The sequence below is a fragment of the Aedes albopictus genome, chromosome 2, assembly GCF_035046485.1.
Source record: "Aedes albopictus strain Foshan chromosome 2, AalbF5, whole genome shotgun sequence".
Classification (NCBI taxonomy): domain Eukaryota; kingdom Metazoa; phylum Arthropoda; class Insecta; order Diptera; family Culicidae; genus Aedes; species Aedes albopictus.
Window position 1 is genome coordinate 291,305,006 of NC_085137.1, and position 18,693 is coordinate 291,323,698.

Genomic DNA, 18,693 nt, shown 5'->3' on the forward strand with positions numbered 1-18,693 from the left:
GGGCTTGTGATGAACAGTAGTAAAAATGCGCGAAAAATCCAATTCACGTTTCCCCTTTTCCATTAATCTCGCCCGTTGCTCTCGTAGCCTTCTTGTACCAACTGGATTTGTGGCGTCTGTCTGACGTTCTTGCAACATGCTCTGTCCACCAAAACTGTGCGACATTGACAATATTAATACATTTTTGGTTATTATTCATCAAAATCTTGATCGTCCGCTATATGTTTTTCTATAGTTGCCTGATTACCACTAGTTCTTGCATCCTATATAGCAGACATACCACATTGTTATTATTTCACCAGATATATACCAAAAGACGTCGAAATTTGGAATGGCGCTTATTTAACTTTGCAGCTATAACAAAAAACTCAGACGCGAGCCGTGGTTCGTTCTTTGCCGAAACACCTTGTTCTTCTGCACATCGCCAAAAATCATCCTCAGTAGCCTTCGCTAGAAAACTCTGAGTGCCTGCAGGTTCTATTCGAGCATGGTCTCATGACTGCGCAGACCGATCTTATGAGTGTTTTCAGGCCATGAGCTTCTGAGTTTGCCTCTGCTTCGATGTCCTGCTGGGTTCCAATCTAATGCTCATTTGCCGATTTCGTTCCCTTTCCTGCGTAGACTGTGGCCGACCCACCTCCACTTTCGCTCTGGAATTTATGTGACTATCGGCTTTTGATGACATCGACGATGGAGCTCCACGTTGGAGATCTAATTGGCTTCTTTAGCGATGTTGAGATAATTCCATATTCTGAATCTGCATGCCAAACAGAGCCGAAATCCAAATTTTCATGAATTTTGGTGCCCAGGAACCTGTTTAAAAATCAATTGGAAATTTGTATGGGAGCGATTTGTCGAATCACCCCTCGTCGCATTTTGTACTGGGTGGAGCTGTCAAACAGTTACCCAGTTGTCAAAAGGTGATTTTGAAAAATCTCTTTGAAATTGATTTTAGGTACCAAAATAACGTTTTAAAAATCTGCAAAAAATCATAGTGGCTCAGAAAAAGGTGCTCTTTAAAGTAAAAAAAAAAAATCGATACATTTTTCTTAATTTAAAAACCCAATTGTGAGGCCACCATGCACGAATTATATACCGCAGGCATCTCTTGATGAAGATCTGCAGCCGTTGAGTGTTCTTCGTTGATACACACCAAGTTTAACTGGCGTAGCAGCAGAGATTTTACGTTTGAGTTGAAAATTCGGATTTTGGAGCGTCGAATAATCTGCTTGTTTTTCCATACATTTCTTAAACTCGCAAAGGCAACCCTCGCCTTCTTGATTCGTGCACCTATGTCGATCTTGGTGCCAACATCGGCCGCCATTTGACTACCAAGATATTGGAAGCTTTTAACATTCTTCATTGCTTACCCAGCTACCATGAAGTTGGAAGAATTGACCGTGTTCCAACAATTTGGTCTTGTAGACGTTGATGGTAAGACCTGCCGAGGTGTGATTGGAAAGATCATTAAGCTTGCTCTGCATAGCAGAGCGAAGTTGAGCACGCGAAAATTCCACTTGAATCTTAGATTGATGTCTCTTTTAGAAAAAAGAAATGTATGTGTAAACTTCGTGCTTACAGTTAAACGGAAATCTTTCTCCTTCATTCCCCATCCAAAGATCCGTACGACAAGGTGACCCGTTAAGCATGCACCTTTTCGTCGTATATCTCCTAGAAAACCTTATTTCCATCTGCACCAACCCCTTAGAGCTAGTTGTGGCTTACGCAGACGATATTTCGGTGATCATCGTGGACGACAACAAGCTGCAAGCCGTGCGACTTGCCTTCAGGAACTTCGAGAGATATTCGGGAGCAGTACTCAACTTGGACAAAACTGTCGCTGTAAACATCGGACCTCAGAACGATGACAGTGAAGGTGCACGTGGATCAATCTTCAAGATTCCGTGAAAGTTCTGGGTGTGACTTTCTTCAACGCTTTGAAACAAACCACCGACTTCAACTGGAGTGAGGTGGTTCGGAAAACTTCCCGACTGATGTGGCTGTATAAACCGCGAAATCTCTGTCTCCAACAAAAAGTTATCGCTTTGAACACTTTTGAGACATCCCGTTTGTAGTACATGGCTGCTATTGTTCCCGATCGTTGGAACAAACACCGTTCTTCTAGTTGCAGACTTAGCAGCTACAAAGCTGAAATTTATTGAGTTCATTTAGTTGGTGGTCAGTAAACAGACACTAAGTTAATTCTTACATTTTCGGTATTTTTCTGTCTCTTCCAGGTGTGACTATAATCGGGAAAACGTGGGTCGAATAATCTATAGAAATTTTCGTAATTTAATTGCAGGTTATATACTGTTTCGCACTGTCTGAATAAAGTTAATTTCTGCCAATAATCTACCTCAACTGACTGTAATAATTATACGCTGTGCGGTGCTGACTGTATGCGGAAACTGATGTAATTTCTGACTGACTATAACGGAATAAATTTAGTATAACAATTCAACAAATAATTAACCAAAAACTCACTTCAAACTATCGAAATATACCAATAAATTCACTATCACTGCGAACAAAATGCTGCTTATATGTGTACTAGCAAAGTCTGAATGGGTCTGTCTTTCTCTGTTCTGTCAGTTGCTGTCCGCTCGGCGACAGCGGCTCAGTTGCGAGGGATCGGACGGTGGTTTCACCATCGTTTCGCGGTCAACAGTGTTGCCGGTAACAGCTATGTTTTCCATTCCAAACGCCATTGCTGATAGAATGACCCCACTAATAGGGACATTTCTGTGGAAACCTAGGATGTGGAAACGATATCCTACTAGAGTTCCAATGGAACAAATGACCCTGAAAGTTTGCAAAGGAGGACAAAATCTGCATCTACCGATGCACAAATGCAAACCACTGCATATTAACAAACTTTACAAAGCTCTCGAGTACACACCCTTTGCCCAATCGTAGAAGCAACTGTCAGGAAGAAATTTTGTTTCGGGGATCTCCAGGTACCGGTGATGCACAATACGAGCAGAAACAACATTTAGAAAGCTCTAGAAATGTTTATAAAGTATGTACATTCTATTTTAGAAGCTAACAACCCTATGCCAGTAGAAGCTCTTGATTTCGTTTTAAATTTGTATTGAAGATGTCTTTGTAATAATAGTCTAAATAAATGTGTTTTAAAAAAGAGGAGAGCAACGCCATCAGCCAGTTCGAAGTCATTTAGATGCTCCATGGTAATGGGCTGCCACAGCAACCCACGATTTGGTTCACGATCAATCGCACCTACCAGGATCTCGTCGATTGCGATGAGGAGCAGTAACGGTGATAGGATACATCCTCGCATGATTCCAGCAACGACTCGGATGGGATCGGACAAGACACCGTTGTGCAATACTACGCACGAAAATGCCCTATACTGTGCTTCAATGGGGCCTATAATTTTCTCAGGTACACCCTTGTGCCTGAGGGCTCCTCACATGTTCCCATGATTGAGACTGTCTAAAATTTTTTCGTAATCAATGCACACTAGGTAGAGAGGTTGTTGATATTCATTGATTTGCTCCAAGATGATACGGAGCGTGACAGTATGGTATACACATGATCGTCCTGCTTGCTGGCGCTGGAGAGTTGCGTCAATCTTCTCCTGTAAGGATCTCCGGTTAAGGATCACTTTGCAAAGGCCTTTGAGAACGATGCACAGAACAGGTCGAGTGAACATAAGGAAAAATGATCATCAATTCACCTTCTAGTAACGTTGTTGTTTGGCTTTCGAACTGGTAAAATTTCCATAAGACAATGTTCCCCTTTTTCCATCACAGACTTCCAACTATTGTTTAGCTTGTTGCGTTTAACCTGTTAAAACTCTTCGGAAATTTGCCTTTTTGGTGATGCTTTCACAAAGTCCTATGAATGAAGACTCATAGGGATTCATCACGCATCCAAAATGTTTGGACGAGCACGGGGTCGTTAACTGTGATTAGCAGCGCCTCGATGGCGCAAATACTTACATTTTGCTTACATTTTTAGGGTTTTATTATCCCTCGCAGGAGCATTTTTAGGACATTAAGGTGAAACGGGACGCCGTGTTATTTTTCCTATTGCCTCTCTTTCTAACAATTTGCCTGACGATTTTGAAGATGGTAATCTTGAGTTCTATCGCACTGAAGATGCTGAAAAACCAATCAGCATATGCACTGCAAGTGAGTATACACAATGATAGATTTTTCTTGCAAAATGTGAAGTAGAATCTGAGATTACTATCTCAGTAGCAACAGGGCAATGGCGGATATTTTCTCGACCGTCCCGTTCGTCCACAAACTAACTTGCGTGCCATTCACATGGGTGTACTTGCGGTTTGTTTGGGGAGGTTCGTTGGCGATTGGCATTGCACGGCGGTAGGTCCTCTTGCGGTCGGCGGATTTTGATCTACCGGTCGATCAGTCCGGGAGTTCCGATGGCTGATCAGCCAGGTACCTGATAAACACGACCTTCTCACCAATTGGTACCGGCTGCGGGTTAGCTTGGCAACACTGTGGTTCTTGGTGTTGGGCCGAGCGGTGGCAGAGGATCCTGGCCGAATCGACGGCCAGGCGGATGGTCCGGGCGGTATGGAGGGATCAGGTGGGTTGCCGGCTCAGTGTACTCCTTTGGATGGGCCGGATGGTATGGAGGCACCCAGGCGGTTTGCCACATCGATGCTCTCCGTTGGTTGGGTCGGTGGTATGGCATCATAGAGAGACCAGGCGGTTTGGTGGATTGGTGCACTCCTGGCAGCTAGCCTAACCGGCAATCTTGCATGTACGAGGTGGCCATGGACACTCAAATAGGCCGTTTGGGGTATGTTATAGTGCTATGTTATACTGCTGGTTAACTCTGTGCATATATGCCGAACAAAGCAGTTGTCAATGTTTTGGAGCGACCTGGTACATGACGTTTGTATTAATCAAAAGAGATTTCTACCAGAGTTTCGGCCAAAATAAAGCAAAAACCTATGAACGCTAATGAAATTCAGAGGAAAGGTTTGGATATTAACAGATTGCTATGAATCAGTGACAACATGAAATAGACATTAGAAGTTTATATTCCATTCCAAAAGAATTGTGGTTTTATCTGAAGTCGTAGTCGACCTCAATCAAGATCTTCTATCTGCTTTTATAAGAGAACTGAGCTAGGTTCTCGCGTCTCTAGCTATTCATTTTTTTTCAATCTAAAACATTGCTTAAGTTCCAATAGACGGATTTCGCGCCAACTCGAACAAATGTTGGCAGCACCCTCTCAGATTACAACGAAACTTTCTTGGTGTGTAGACCTTGCCCAGATAAGCCACTTTGCATACTCATTTTTCTAATTTTTTTTCTCGACTGACTTTTGAAAAGGGCTAAACTTTTTTGATCGATTTTTTTCAAACGCGTTTATTAAAAAAATGACTACTCCTACAAAAAAAGTGTTGTATGGGTGATTATCACAAAATAAGTCAAATTTTAAGATAAAAATATTGAAATAAATCCAAAATGAGTTCTGAGTTCATTTTTTAAAATTCAAAGTTGATTAAAAAAAAAACACCATTTTTGATTTTGATGAAATTTTGCCTCCAGATAGGTAATTATGTTCCCTACCAACCGTCCATACATCACAAGATGGGCACTTTTAAGGAAAAAAAGTTTTTCTAACAAAAACTTTTTCTTGTTCGAATGATTTTTTTTCAGTGTATTTTGTTAGGGTGCCTGTACCAATTATGGCACTACCTAAGGAACACTATTTGTACAAAAATAACGAGAAGACCGACGAATGTCAAGAATATGTTAAAAGATGCTTAGTTTCCATACTTCACAGGAAAAATATAGAAACGGAGCCAAAATTTCTTTTAGGACTTATTATAGCGTGTGCCAATGATAGAAACCCTGTACCAGTTATGGCTACATTTTTTAACTTCGGTTCCTTTTCGCACTATTTGCATGCATTCCTTATGGGATTAGCCATAACTGGTACACTATGGCGATATTAGGTGCAAGGAAGCCGAAATTTTAAGGAAAATGATTTATTTCTACTATAATTTGAGCAAAATGTGGAGTTTAAATGAGGGCAACCATCTTTTGTTAACGTCATCTGTTGTTCACAATTTTGTTGTTGTTGATTTACATCGTTAAATGGTGAAAATCAACTATGGCGAATAATTGGTACTATAGCCATAATTGGTACCCTTACCCTATCAACAATAAAACCAGTGAAGGCCATAACAATCCCAGAATCCAATGAAACTCAATTTTCTAGGAGATTTTGTGTTATTTATTCAATCATTTGGAAGGGTTTTCCTATACATAAAAAACTTCAAAATATTACAAATGTATTTTCTTAGGAAATGTAATGTTTGATCGCAATATGTATTGAAGTGCACTTTTAAATATACAATTATTTATAATTATGAATTTTTCAAATATATATATATGTGTCTTAGAGCCAATTTCAAACATGTTCTTTTCTATTTTTTTCCGATCATACTAAATATTTTTGGTTCATCTTCTGAATCAGAATACCTGTTTGCCTTTACTTTGTCGCCAGGAATAGGCAAAAAACTATGGAATTTCTGAGTGCCTGGTATTGTTTTGGCGTTATTATATATTTCTTCGAGATCTTCTGACATTTTAATGTAATGTTCAGTGGATACGTAACAGAAATTTAATTTAGTTATATTTTTATCTGTCTGTACAACTGCCCAGTTATATAACTCTCGTGGAGTTGTTATGGTATTTCCATAATCTCGAGCAAGACTTGCTCTCTTTGCCATTCGCTTGAGAGTGCCACCAATAGCATCACATGGACCTTTACCGTGGGACGTTGCAAAAAAATGCCATTCTGCTCTTAATGCATGCTTTGACTGGAATCTACATAGACTAGCAAAGTTCTTCTTATTTTTGTATTGTGATGCTGCCCCATCAGACATAAAATAAATTTTAGAAAAGTTCGTTAATTGTTTCATAAAATCTATCATTTTTGAGATGAACAACTGGACCGCAACTGTATCGTGAGCCATTACTTCCGATATGATAATGAAGCTAACATTTACAAGTTTATTATCTTTCATATAGTAAATTTCAAATGGGTGTATTGTTGCTTGTGAGTTGTTCCAATGATATCCTTGAGCAGCGTTTTGAATTATGAATGAATAGTTTTCAGAGACATCACAAATCGCAAGAATTTCATCATCCTTTAATGTATCTTTTTTATTTCTGAGAAATGATGATTGTTGTTTATGAATAAAGTCGTGTGTTATAAGTTTGTCAATTTTATCAACAAGATACGGAACAAATTCATCAACAGGTTTAATAATCGTTTCTAAATTACAGCAATCAGTATTCAACCACTGCTGAAATATAATCTCTTCTTTGTCATTTGATTCTAATATCAATGTAAGTTCCTCTTTAATGTGTTCATTACAAGCACACTTTTCACAAGCACGGAAAAAGCAATTATCTGTTCTGGTGGAAATATCGCAAAGCATTTTTTGTATTATTTCATCTTGTGACACAATTCTTATACTGTTGAACATTAAATTTACATTTTCATGAATAGTACATATGCATACATTATGTATACCAGTAGAATCAAGTAAAATACAATGCTTTGGTCGCAACTAGTCTAGTCTAGTCTAGTCTACACATACACAGCCATTCATTGAAAGAATCCTGGAAAATGATAGATTCGACTAATTCTACCATTTTTCTTGTCATTATTAATGCTTGCAGTACATCGGAAATGCATTACAAGCATTAAAGCGGCCAGGCCTACTGTGCAGTGTTATTGGTTTTACAATAAAGCCATTGAGTGGGGACATCTCGTACCAACCGCTCAGCATGTTTTAAAGTAGCAAAATAAAAGAAAATCGGTGGGGGTGATGATGCTAAGAAGGTTAATGTCACCCCTTGGTCCTTAGTTTCCTTAGTTCCTTAGTAGTTCCGTAGTCCTTAGTTTGGGATGGAACACAGGTATTTACTCTGTGTCCTGGCCCTTATGCCTAGGCTTAAGCGCCTTTACTCGCTCTCTGAAACGAAACAAAAGAAAAATACAACAAATCCCTCCCGTTTGCATGATAAACTTTATCATAAACCTTATAATAATGTATATAATAAACAATAAAAATCAGACTGATCTCACCAAATTTTAGCCGAAAGTCGATTTCAACATCGGTCACCATTAATACCATAGCTTGACGTAACACCGTTTTCTTCAATAAAGCTTGAATTCGTTCACTTTTTAACTGATTCGGCTCCCCTTGCAGTTTTCTTGGCCTTATTGTGCACATCTATAACAAGCCATCGTTTGACCACGCGTTAGATTCATGTTGAATACATGCACATTGAACAATATTTTGTATATTTATTCACAAGGCTCTTAATTTTACTCCAATCATCAACCACGGATGGGTGATTCAACCCTTCACGTATTTTTTCACTTTTACACATGTTATCAACCACCGTTCATTATGGGCAGATTCACGGAAAAATAGTAAAAATCGTATAGCACGGTACGTTGTAGAAAACGGTCTCGACATTTGAGGAACTTCGTTACTTATGAATTTAATCACTAATAAGCAACGCGGCATTGCTGAAGAGGTCCTCTAACATACTACATTAGACTGGAACGATGACCGACGCTCCGAATATCCGACGAAATGCCGTCAGCTGCTGTTGGTGCTGGGACGACACAGTTGCTCTATGAATTCAGCTATCCACCTCTTCCAATATATTCTGGAATACTCCAGCGAAAAGTTTGAACATTGAATTTCTTTCACTAACAACTTATTTTTTCCGAACACAAAACTAACCGGATGGCGTAGCGCTAGGGGCGGGACAGCTCTAATATTGATTAGCAATATTAGCAGTATTAGAAAATATTAATCCCAAAGCCGTAGCACTTTTTAACCAAGTAAGCCACGCCAATCGAAATTGATTTATTTTCAATAACAACAACGAGGCATTACAATTAATAGTTGTGCTTCAGTGCTTTACGGTAGATATAATCAGGACAAGAAGTAATTAGGACAAGATCGATGAAAATCGGTTCCATATCGTCCTTCTCACTCTAGTACTTGCTAGCGAACACGACCGCTTTTAACTGTAGTATCTTTACATTTTCGTATTTGTTCGAAAATTGCATGTGTACAATAGGACACACATTATAATGCAATGTAATGTATGTTGGACACACAGTTTATTCGTTGTCCAATATTCAAAAGTTTAAGACTCAACAATCTATTACTAACAGTGGCATCCAAACTCAAAACGGCATTAATCCTCGAGTAGTCGTGTCTTTGACCACCTTAAGGGACACCGCGCTCAGCTCACGAAGATCATCGCTAGAGCTTGCGCGGTAGCCTCAGCGAAATCAGAAAAATTCTAACCATAATACGAGTAAAGATGTCTGTTTCTAACTTCAGAATATTTATTTTTATTGGACATGGACGTCTACATACAATTCAAATACATATGTAACCGTTTATCCAGGAGCATCGAGATTAAACATAGACATGAGCTTGTTAATATCGTCTATTTTGAATTCAAGCACTGCACTATAGGTTTCCGAGATCCACATCCTCGCTGCTGAAGATTGAAGCCAAACTAAAATATAGAATTAAAAGAAATTAAAGATTTCGTCTACTGAAGACACTTCACCGACAAACCATATTTTCACCCTAGTTTTCACCTCTCGTCTTTGTGACAGTTTATTGTTGTATGAAATTTCATGACATACTACAAAAAAAAATGTTGTGGTAGATGATGAAGATTAAGAAACTAATATTTATTAGGCAGTATTGGTGCTGGTATTAGGAGCTGTCCCGCCCCTAGGCGTAGCGCCAAGCCATTTCACCCCAGCCGATTTGAAAATCACACGGAGTTGAAAAAACGCGTGACAGAAAATTAAAAAGCAGCCGCCCGCGTGCACGGCTTACTGCGATCCCAAATACAATGCTTTGGTCGCAACTGTGTAAATACTGTGAGACCAATATTCACAGTTTTGTACATTATCTACAAAAATCATATAAGCCTCTTTGAGCGACATCATCAAAAGTCGTTTTTGAACTTGTTGTTTTTTTTCCATTTCGAACCTCAGAAACAAAATCATTTGTTCCTGGCATTGGCCTGCTGATATCATTATCATCAAAAAATTCTCTTACTACCTATTTGTTTTGTATCGTCATCAATACCATGCCCCCTTCTTTTTTCGGTGGTACAAAGAATACCCTGTTCATCAACAAGATCCTTCACCTGCCTCGCCATATACATTGGTGCGTTAAACTCTCTTGTGATTTTATTTACCGACCAAGATTTAGGAAGTACAGATAGTATTTTAATCTGTTCGCTTCTGTCAGTTGTAGGGTGATTGAACTTATCCTTTAACTGCATAATTATCTCGTCATACGCCTCCACTTTGCCAACATCCGTTGAATCTATTCCGAAGATATTTTTTCGAACTTCTTTCGTAATCTGCAATGATTTGTTTATGCGATATTCCATACTTCTCATGTTTCTAGATGAGATTGGCGATAAACTCAATGTTTCAGCAATGGTATTAAACTTCTCAATATTATGGGGACCCTGTAGTTGATCTGTTGACGGAATTGACTCCAATGATGGAATAGATGGTACCATATCTGTAAAATAAAAGTTAAGGTTAACAATATAATAATGAATGCAGTGGAAAGTTAATGATAGTTATTTATGCAACGAGTTGCAAAAATGATTTTTTTTCGCACAAGTAGTACATTTATCCAACGAGGCTTGCCGGGTTGGATAAATACGAAGAATACTGAAAAATGTAGTTTTGCAACGAGCTGCAAAATGAGTTATATAAAAGAAGCTAACACGTTGAAGGCTTACTTACCCAGCTCATGTTCGATTTGTTGACCACTCGTTGACGGTTCTGGTTCTGGAACATCATGATGTTGCTGCCCACTAAATGATGGTTGCATAGTTTCGTCGTTTCCATCCGATCGGCGTTTTTTCGTATTCGGGCTTCTGTTGTGACTTATCAATCCACGACATGACTCACAAATACTCATCGATTCGTCGATTTCATGTGTTGTTGGGGAATCGACCAGACCAGTGCAAACGCCTTTTTAGCAGCTTATAAACAGCGCAGCTTTAAAGCTGAAATTTAATGCAAGAATGAATTAGATAAATATTTTACATTAGGAGAATCTGTCTTACGTTTATGTCTGCCTTCACACTTCTAATCTTTCTTAACGCAGAGTCGATGTAATCCAACCTAGTCCACTGCTACAAGACAAATTAATTCATGCTTCTAAATTAACTTCAATATTGCTAAACCTACTCACAGTTTTAAGTCTGAATAGCAGCTAGTAGTTCTGGTTAATACCCACAATCGTAGCAATCGGCTACCAGTATTTTGCCGTCTCCTAAATAGATAATATTAGACACTATAGGTAACCAATATAACAAATTTCACCTTCTGGTAGAGCAGTGTTCCACAACGCACTAGCTATACTGACACTACTCTAATTAACTAACAGTTTAACTGTTTAAATAAACTTTGTAATCGTAATCCACAGTTCAATCTTACTATCCTTTACCACGGTTTTCCTCCACATGACATAAGGCCATGCTGGACCTCCTCGTATATGACAGACGTCAAATTGTGTTACCTCGGTACTCACACTAGTAAGAACCGTTCGCACGGTGGGTTCGACAACAATCCCCCTCCCGTGTAGCTCCGAGGAACCTAGAATTCTACCCTGACGCCTGACCAACATCCAATAATGCTAACTTCACTGCGGCACGTGTTTGCACTCCGTTCGATGTCAGCACTACAGCCCTGCGTACCTGACCGTCCTTGCCTACAACAACATCTAGAATCCTACCTCTTGTCCAACCGTTACGCTTATTTTCATCAATTACTATAACTAAATCTCCTACGTCAAGTGGCTTTACTGGTTGATACCACTTAGTCCGTCTAGTCAGCTCAGGAAGATATTCACGGATCCATCTCTTCCAAAACTCGTCTACCATATTTTTTGCCATATTCCAGCTGTCTCTAAGCGGTACTCGTGCATCCTTTAATTGTATCGCAGGTTGATTAACACCACGGATTCCATATAAAAGGAAATGGTTGGGTGTTAAGGCTTCATCGTTGGAGGAGTCTAGTGGCACGTAGGTTAAAGGTCGGGAGTTGACTACTGCTTCAGCCTCTTGTATCACGGTTTCCAGTACCTCATCGCTAGGGGAATGGGCTTGGTCGGTAATGGCGAACATGGCTGTTTTCACTGACCGTACTAATCGCTCCCACGCGCCACCCATGTGGGGTGCGTAAGGAGGGTTGAACAACCAGTTTGTTCTGGCATTGGTGAATGTCGTTGCGCACGACTCGTTGATTTCCCGAAGCTCCTCTTTAAGGACATTGTTGGCTCCAACAAAATTAGTGCCATTATCTGACCAAATAGTTTCAGGTGCACCTCGGCGAGCCACAAACCTACGAATGGCCATCACACAAGACTGGGTGGTGAGACTGTGTGCGATTTCCAGGTGAACTGCCCTTACAGAAAGACAGGTAAATAAAACAACCCATCGTTTGACGTTGCTGCGCCCAATTTTGACTGTGACTGGACCAAAATAGTCGATGCCTGTATTTGTAAAGGGTCGGATGAACGACATCAATCTTTCCACAGGAAGTGGAGCCATCTTGGGAGGTTGTGGGGTGGCCTTACGAATACGACAAATCTGGCAATCCTTGGAAACACGCTTCACCAGGCTCCGTAGAGTTGAAATTGAAAACTGTTGTCGTATCTCGTTCAGTATTGTTTCGCTGTTTCCGTGGAGAAATCTACAGTGGAAACTGTCCACGAGCAGATACGTTAGACGATGATTCTTAGGCAAGATAATTGGATGCCTTGCATTGAAAAATGTGTTGGGTGCTGCCGTTATCCTACTATCCATTCTCATAATTCCTGCATCATCGAGATATGGGGAGTGCTGCAGTAGAGAACTTGACCTGTTCAGCTGTCTTGGTTGATCCGGATTCTCCATATTATGGTGCAACGTAGCGTACTCCTCTGGATAGCTTTCCGTTTGAACCTGCCGCCATAGTAGATTTTCCGCCTTACAGTATTCTTCGCTGGACAACCACGCTGGCACCTGCTGCTTTTTGAACTTCTTGGCAGCTCTCAATACAAATGCAGTAGTACGAAGAAGTTTTTGCCACTTAGAGAAGCGAGTCACGTCAATTAGTGGTTGGTTAATTATGTGGTGTTGAACGTATACTTTGCGTAACTCCTCGGTCACGGGTTCTATAGAAGCCGATTGTGTAGGCCAGTACTCTTCCTCTTTTTTCAAGAACGGCGGACCACTGAACCATCGATTCTCCGGGTCAAAACTTTGGCCTGATCCCCATTTTGTAGCTTCGTCTGCTACGTTGTATTTTGATTGCAGATGTCGCCACTCGTTGACAGCGGTGAGGCTCAGAATTTCGCCAACTCTAAAGGCTACAAACGGATGATAGCGACGACTATCTGAACGCAACCAGGCTAATACAGTTGATGAGTCCAACCAAAAGAATCGTTGCTTCACGGATAGATTCAAGTACTTGCAAATAGTGTCTGCCAAACGACTGCCAATCAGCGCCGCCTGCAGCTCGAGACGAGGGACGGAGAGCGGCTTCAAGGGTGCTACTTTAGACTTTGCTGCTACCAATGCACATCGGGGAACTCCTTTATCGATGATCCTCAAATATGCAACGCTAGCATAGGCTTCTGGGCTAGCATCTACAAAAACGTGAATCTGCATACCATCCATGGCGCTACGGCTTGCTCCACTGAAGAAACATCTGGGAATCCGGACACTTCCCATTTCCGTCAGGCAATTACTCCACTTGATCCATTTTTCGTGCAAATTTTCAGCTATTACCTCATCCCAATCGGTTCCTGATCGCCAAATATCTTGCATTAGGATTTTTCCTTGTACCACAAAGTTTGATATTAAACCGAGTGGATCAAAAAGTGACATAACGGTACAGAGAACTTGGCGTTTCGTAGGAACCGACTGCTCCGCAATCAGTTTGGCAATATCCGGCCTCAGTGTCGTGTCGTAGGTGAACATGTCGATTTTGGGTTTCCATACCATACCAAGAACTCGTTCGCTCTCCTCAGGCTTGTCCAGGTTCATGGATTTGGTTGCTGTACTGCCTTTCTCACCAACAAGCTGCATCACTTCGGGAGAATTGCTGATAAGATTACGCATATCGAATCCTCCTTGAGCGTGGACGTATCTCACATCTTTCCACAGCTGAACTGCTTCCATGACGGTGTCCACGCTGTCCAAATAGTCATCAACGTAATGACCCTTGATGATGGCCTCTGTTGCCGCCGGATACTGTTCGACGAACTCCTCAGCGTTCTTGTTCTTGATGAATTGTGCTGAGCTAGGTGAGCATGTGGCTCCAAACGTTGCTACATCCATGACGTAACATTGTGGTGAACTATCAGGCGAACTTCTCCAGAGAAATCGTTGTGCTTGTTTGTCCAGATTACGTATGATTATCTGGTGAAACATTTCTCTAATGTCTCCACAGATGGCAATGTCCCTTTGGCGGAATCTGAAGAGAACTGATATGAGGGATGTCAATAGGTCCGGGCCCTTGAGGAGCATGTCATTTAACGATACTCCACTGGATCGAGCTGCGGCGTCCCAAATTAGACGGACCTTTTCCGGCTTTTTAGGATTCTGTACCACCCCAAGAGGTAGGTACCAAATGCGTTTCGGATCCGATGATCGTATTTCTTCGTCGGTTAGGCGATGTGCGTATCCTTTCCTTTCGTACTCTTCTATTTGACAACAAATTTTCTCCTTGAGGGCTGGGTCTCTGTTGAGTCGTTTTTCTAGTTGCACCAATCGCTTTTCCGCCATCCTGTAGCTGTCTGGAAAACAGACTTCCTCGTGTCTCCATAAAAGCCCTGTCTCAAAGGCTTTACCAACTCTTCGCGTTGTAGTCTCCATGATCTGCCTTGCTCGCTTATCGTCATCAGCCTCCGGTTTCACCGTGATGGTTGCTTCCTCGATTCCAAAGAATCCCTTCATTTGCTCATGTAGTTCTCGATTCCCAAGAGAAGAGTGCAAGTTCAGATGTTCCACCGATTTATCCGACCCGAACTGTTTACCGTATATACACCAGCCTAATCGTGTCTTTGCTGCAACTGGGTCATCAGCATTTCCTTCTCGAATTTTTAATGTCGCCAACAGCCGGGCGTGCTCCATACCTATGATGATTCCTGGAGTCGCTTTCGAGTAGCTCGCAACTGGTAAACCGCGCAGATGAGGATATGCATCCTTGAGCGCGTCGTACTGTAATGTTTGATGTGGTAGATCCAGCTTTTGAACGGTCCTAACGTTGTTTAACTGGAAGCGAGTTTCCATCCCGCGTCCGGAGATCATAATCGAGACACGTTTTGAACCTCTTTCTTCTCGGCTCACATTTCCTGTCCAGCTGAGCCAGAGTGTATCCGTAGGGCCATTTATTCCCAGTTCAGCCGCTATTCCTTCCTCTATCAACGTTGACGATGAACCATCGTCGAGGAAGGCGTAGGTTCGCACCGACTTTCCATTCGTATCTTCTATAAAGACAGGCAGATACCGGAATAGTATCGTCGGCAACACATGGTGCATATTTTGGTGTACTATCGAAGCATTTCTGGAGCCGTTATCAACTGATCTTGCCTGGGCTCCCAGGACCTCGACATCGTAGGCATGTAGTAGTGCGTGGTGTCTAAGGCGGCATCCGTTGACGCCACATACTTTCCCGGAGCGACACGGCCATTTTCGATGTGGGATTAGACAGTTTCTGCACAGCCCGTTTTGACGCATTACTGCCCATCGATCATCGTTGTGCAAAGTCTTGAACCGTGAGCAACCCTGAATTTCATGATCCGCTCTCGAACAATATGAGCATCTTTTTCCCGATTCTTCCGATGTTCGTTGTGTCTCCTCTTCTCCTTCCGGGGTTTCTTCGGTGTGTACGAATATTTTCGATTTATTGCGGGGACCCATTGATCTTGTCGATTTGGATGATGATGCTGAAAGATCTGGCAGTGTTACATCCGTTGCTGTGTTCACCAGATCCGACATAAAGGTGCCGAAAGTCGCCAGATTTACAATCGGGCTCGCTCGTTTGTACGCCGACCATTGCATCTTATAGACTGCTGGTAACCTTTCAACTAGCTCGTGCAGTAACATAGGGTTACAGAGATGTTCGTCTAATCTGGCCAGCTGCATATGGTCCACCAAATCCTGAACAGCTAATCCAAATTCGATGACGGATTTGAGATTTTCCGCTTTGGGTGCCGGAACATCTCTTAGCTTGTTGAGAAGAGAGTGAATTATTATCTCTGGTCTACCGAATAATCTCTGCAGCGTGCTGATAACGTGTGGAACTGAACCAGGCAACAGCAGACGGCTTTTGACCGCCGCCAAGGCAGCACCCTCCAGACAACGTTGAAGTCTCGCCAAGTTTTCTACGTCGGAATAACCACATGCTGTTGTAGTGTTCTGGAACGCACTGAAAAACATTGGCCAATCTTCCGGATCCCCGGAAAATTTCGGTAGGTCTCTTGACATAACCTGACGTGCCGCAATTTGTACTGGAGTTGGACCAACCTGTTGGATGTTATCGGATGATTGATCTCGATTATAATACTGTGACTCTGCAGGATTTGCGTTTCGTTGAGCAGTCTGGTAGTTCGCAACGTTTTCAACATTGGCTCTCACAGGGTTATGGCCATGGCCAAGGTCACGGCTCGTTGTGCACAGTGGCCTTTGCGATCCTGGCATAGTATACGTGGGTTGAGCAGCAGCGTTACTTTGTGTCGCAGTTGTTACTGACAATGGATACACAAAATTGGTTCCCTGGCGTCCATATGCCATGGATGTCATTTGAACGGCGTCCCTGTTTACTACCGGACCATACTCGGAAATATCCATTGGGATGCGCGAGATGGATGTTCGCTGTCCAAGAGCCTCCGACGGACTAATATGCTCTTGTGAGAACTGTGGAGTGGATGAATTTGGTGGTGCTTGCCTGATCACAGCTTTCTGATTTCTGCAATCTCGAATCGAATTGACGGGCTTGATCACTTCGGATGGCGCATCTATACCAACTGCATTTGATGGTGCATTCTCATGCGCAGACTTCGAAACAGCCGACCTTTGGACACCATTGAAGGTCTGATTGGTTGGGTCCACTCCGGACGACTGATGTGTGTCCCTTTCCCTACTGAGCCAATCTCGTACCTTCTGACTACTAGTCCTACTGTTAGGATCGCTTTTTCGACTAGTGTCGCTCCGTATACTACACGAACCATCATTGCTCCCTTCCGTTCCTGCCATCAGAAGCTCGAATTTCTCCTTCAAATACCTTTGCTCTTCTTCCATACGTTTCTTACGGACTTGGTCTTCTTCTTCGGCAGCCTTCTTCCTTGCAGCATCTTCCTCTTCTTGATGCTTCAGCCGAAGCTTTCGTTCCTCTTCCAGTAGTCGAAGTTGCAAACGTTGACGTTGGGAGTTTCCGCTTCGGTTCGATGAACTCGTTGAATTGGACTTACGTGAGTGCCGCTGAGCGTTGATCTGGGCCATGCAATTTTCACATTTCCAGCTTCGCTCTGGGTCCGCAATAGAGTCGGTCACCCCGGCGCAATCAAAGTGGGCCCAAGTGTCGCACAAATCGCAGCCCACCATGTTGTTTACGGAATCGGAACGATTGCACTTACCGCAATTATGATTCCCTTTCGGATCGTTGTTGGAATCCATTCTTAGGCTCAGCGGGTCTATAAACCTTTAAAGTTTGTTGGGGAATCGACCAGACCAGTGCAAACGCCTTTTTAGCAGCTTATAAACAGCGCAGCTTTAAAGCTGAAATTTAATGCAAGAATGAATTAGATAAATATTTTACATTAGGAGAATCTGTCTTACGTTTATGTCTGCCTTCACACTTCTAATCTTTCTTAACGCAGAGTCGATGTAATCCAACCTAGTCCACTGCTACAAGACAAATTAATTCATGCTTCTAAATTAACTTCAATATTGCTAAACCTACTCACAGTTTTAAGTCTGAATAGCAGCTAGTAGTTCTGGTTAATACCCACAATCGTAGCAATCGGCTACCAGTATTTTGCCGTCTCCTAAATAGATAATATTAGACACTATAGGTAACCAATATAACAAATTTCACCTTCTGGTAGAGCAGTGTTCCACAACGCACTAGCTATACTGACACTACTCTAATTAACTAACAGTTTAACTGTTTAAATAAACTTTGTAATCGTAATCCACAGTTCAATCTTACTATCCTTTACCACGGTTTTCCTCCACATGACATAAGGCCATGCTGGACCTCCTCGTATATGACAGACGTCAAATTGTGTTACCTCGGTACTCACACTAGTAAGAACCGTTCGCACGGTGGGTTCGACAACATGTGTATATCCCATGGAATGAATTTTATCTATCAATCTTAATGACATGCCCCGTAGATTATGACGGTTGCACTTTGGATTGCTTATTTTTGCACTGCGCTTGAATTTGTTGAATTTTGATTTATACGATTGATCCATTACTTTTCAGAACTGCCTTTAATAACCAAAGAGAAGTAACACGTTGAATGATACCGATTCATTTTCTTGTTTTGTTCATATTTGCTTTAGGTACCGTAAACCGGGGTCAAATTGATCAGCGGGGTGAAATT

General features: G+C 41.8%; 1 protein-coding gene across 3 annotated transcripts; it reads right to left on the reverse strand.

The window, feature by feature from the left end:
* Window positions 1-11,035: 11,035 nt before the first annotated feature.
* LOC109430315 (uncharacterized) lies at window positions 11,036-18,419 on the reverse strand. Of its 3 annotated transcripts, none has more exons than XR_009997782.1 (2): window positions 11,419-18,419; window positions 11,036-11,368 (listed from the first exon to the last, which is right to left on the reverse strand). XR_009997782.1 is itself a non-coding variant. In XM_062852067.1 (2 exons), the coding sequence occupies exon 2, from the start codon at window positions 17,757-17,759 to the stop codon at window positions 11,700-11,702; it is 6,060 nt and encodes a 2,019-aa protein (XP_062708051.1). In that variant the 5' UTR covers window positions 17,760-18,130; window positions 18,181-18,419; the 3' UTR covers window positions 11,036-11,699. The 3 variants fall into 3 exon arrangements, 2 of the variants coding, with proteins under 2 accessions (XP_062708051.1, XP_029717770.2); XM_062852067.1 differs by having other exon boundaries at window positions 11,036-18,130; window positions 18,181-18,419; XM_029861910.2 differs by having other exon boundaries at window positions 11,036-17,861; window positions 17,922-18,419.
* Between the last annotated feature and the right edge of the window lie 274 nt (window positions 18,420-18,693).

Bases quoted from the DNA above. Each gene is read 5' to 3' on its own strand.
- LOC109430315 (XM_062852067.1), bottom strand. From the start codon at position 17,759: ATGGATTCCAACAACGATCCGAAAGGGAATCATAATTGCGGTAAGTGC.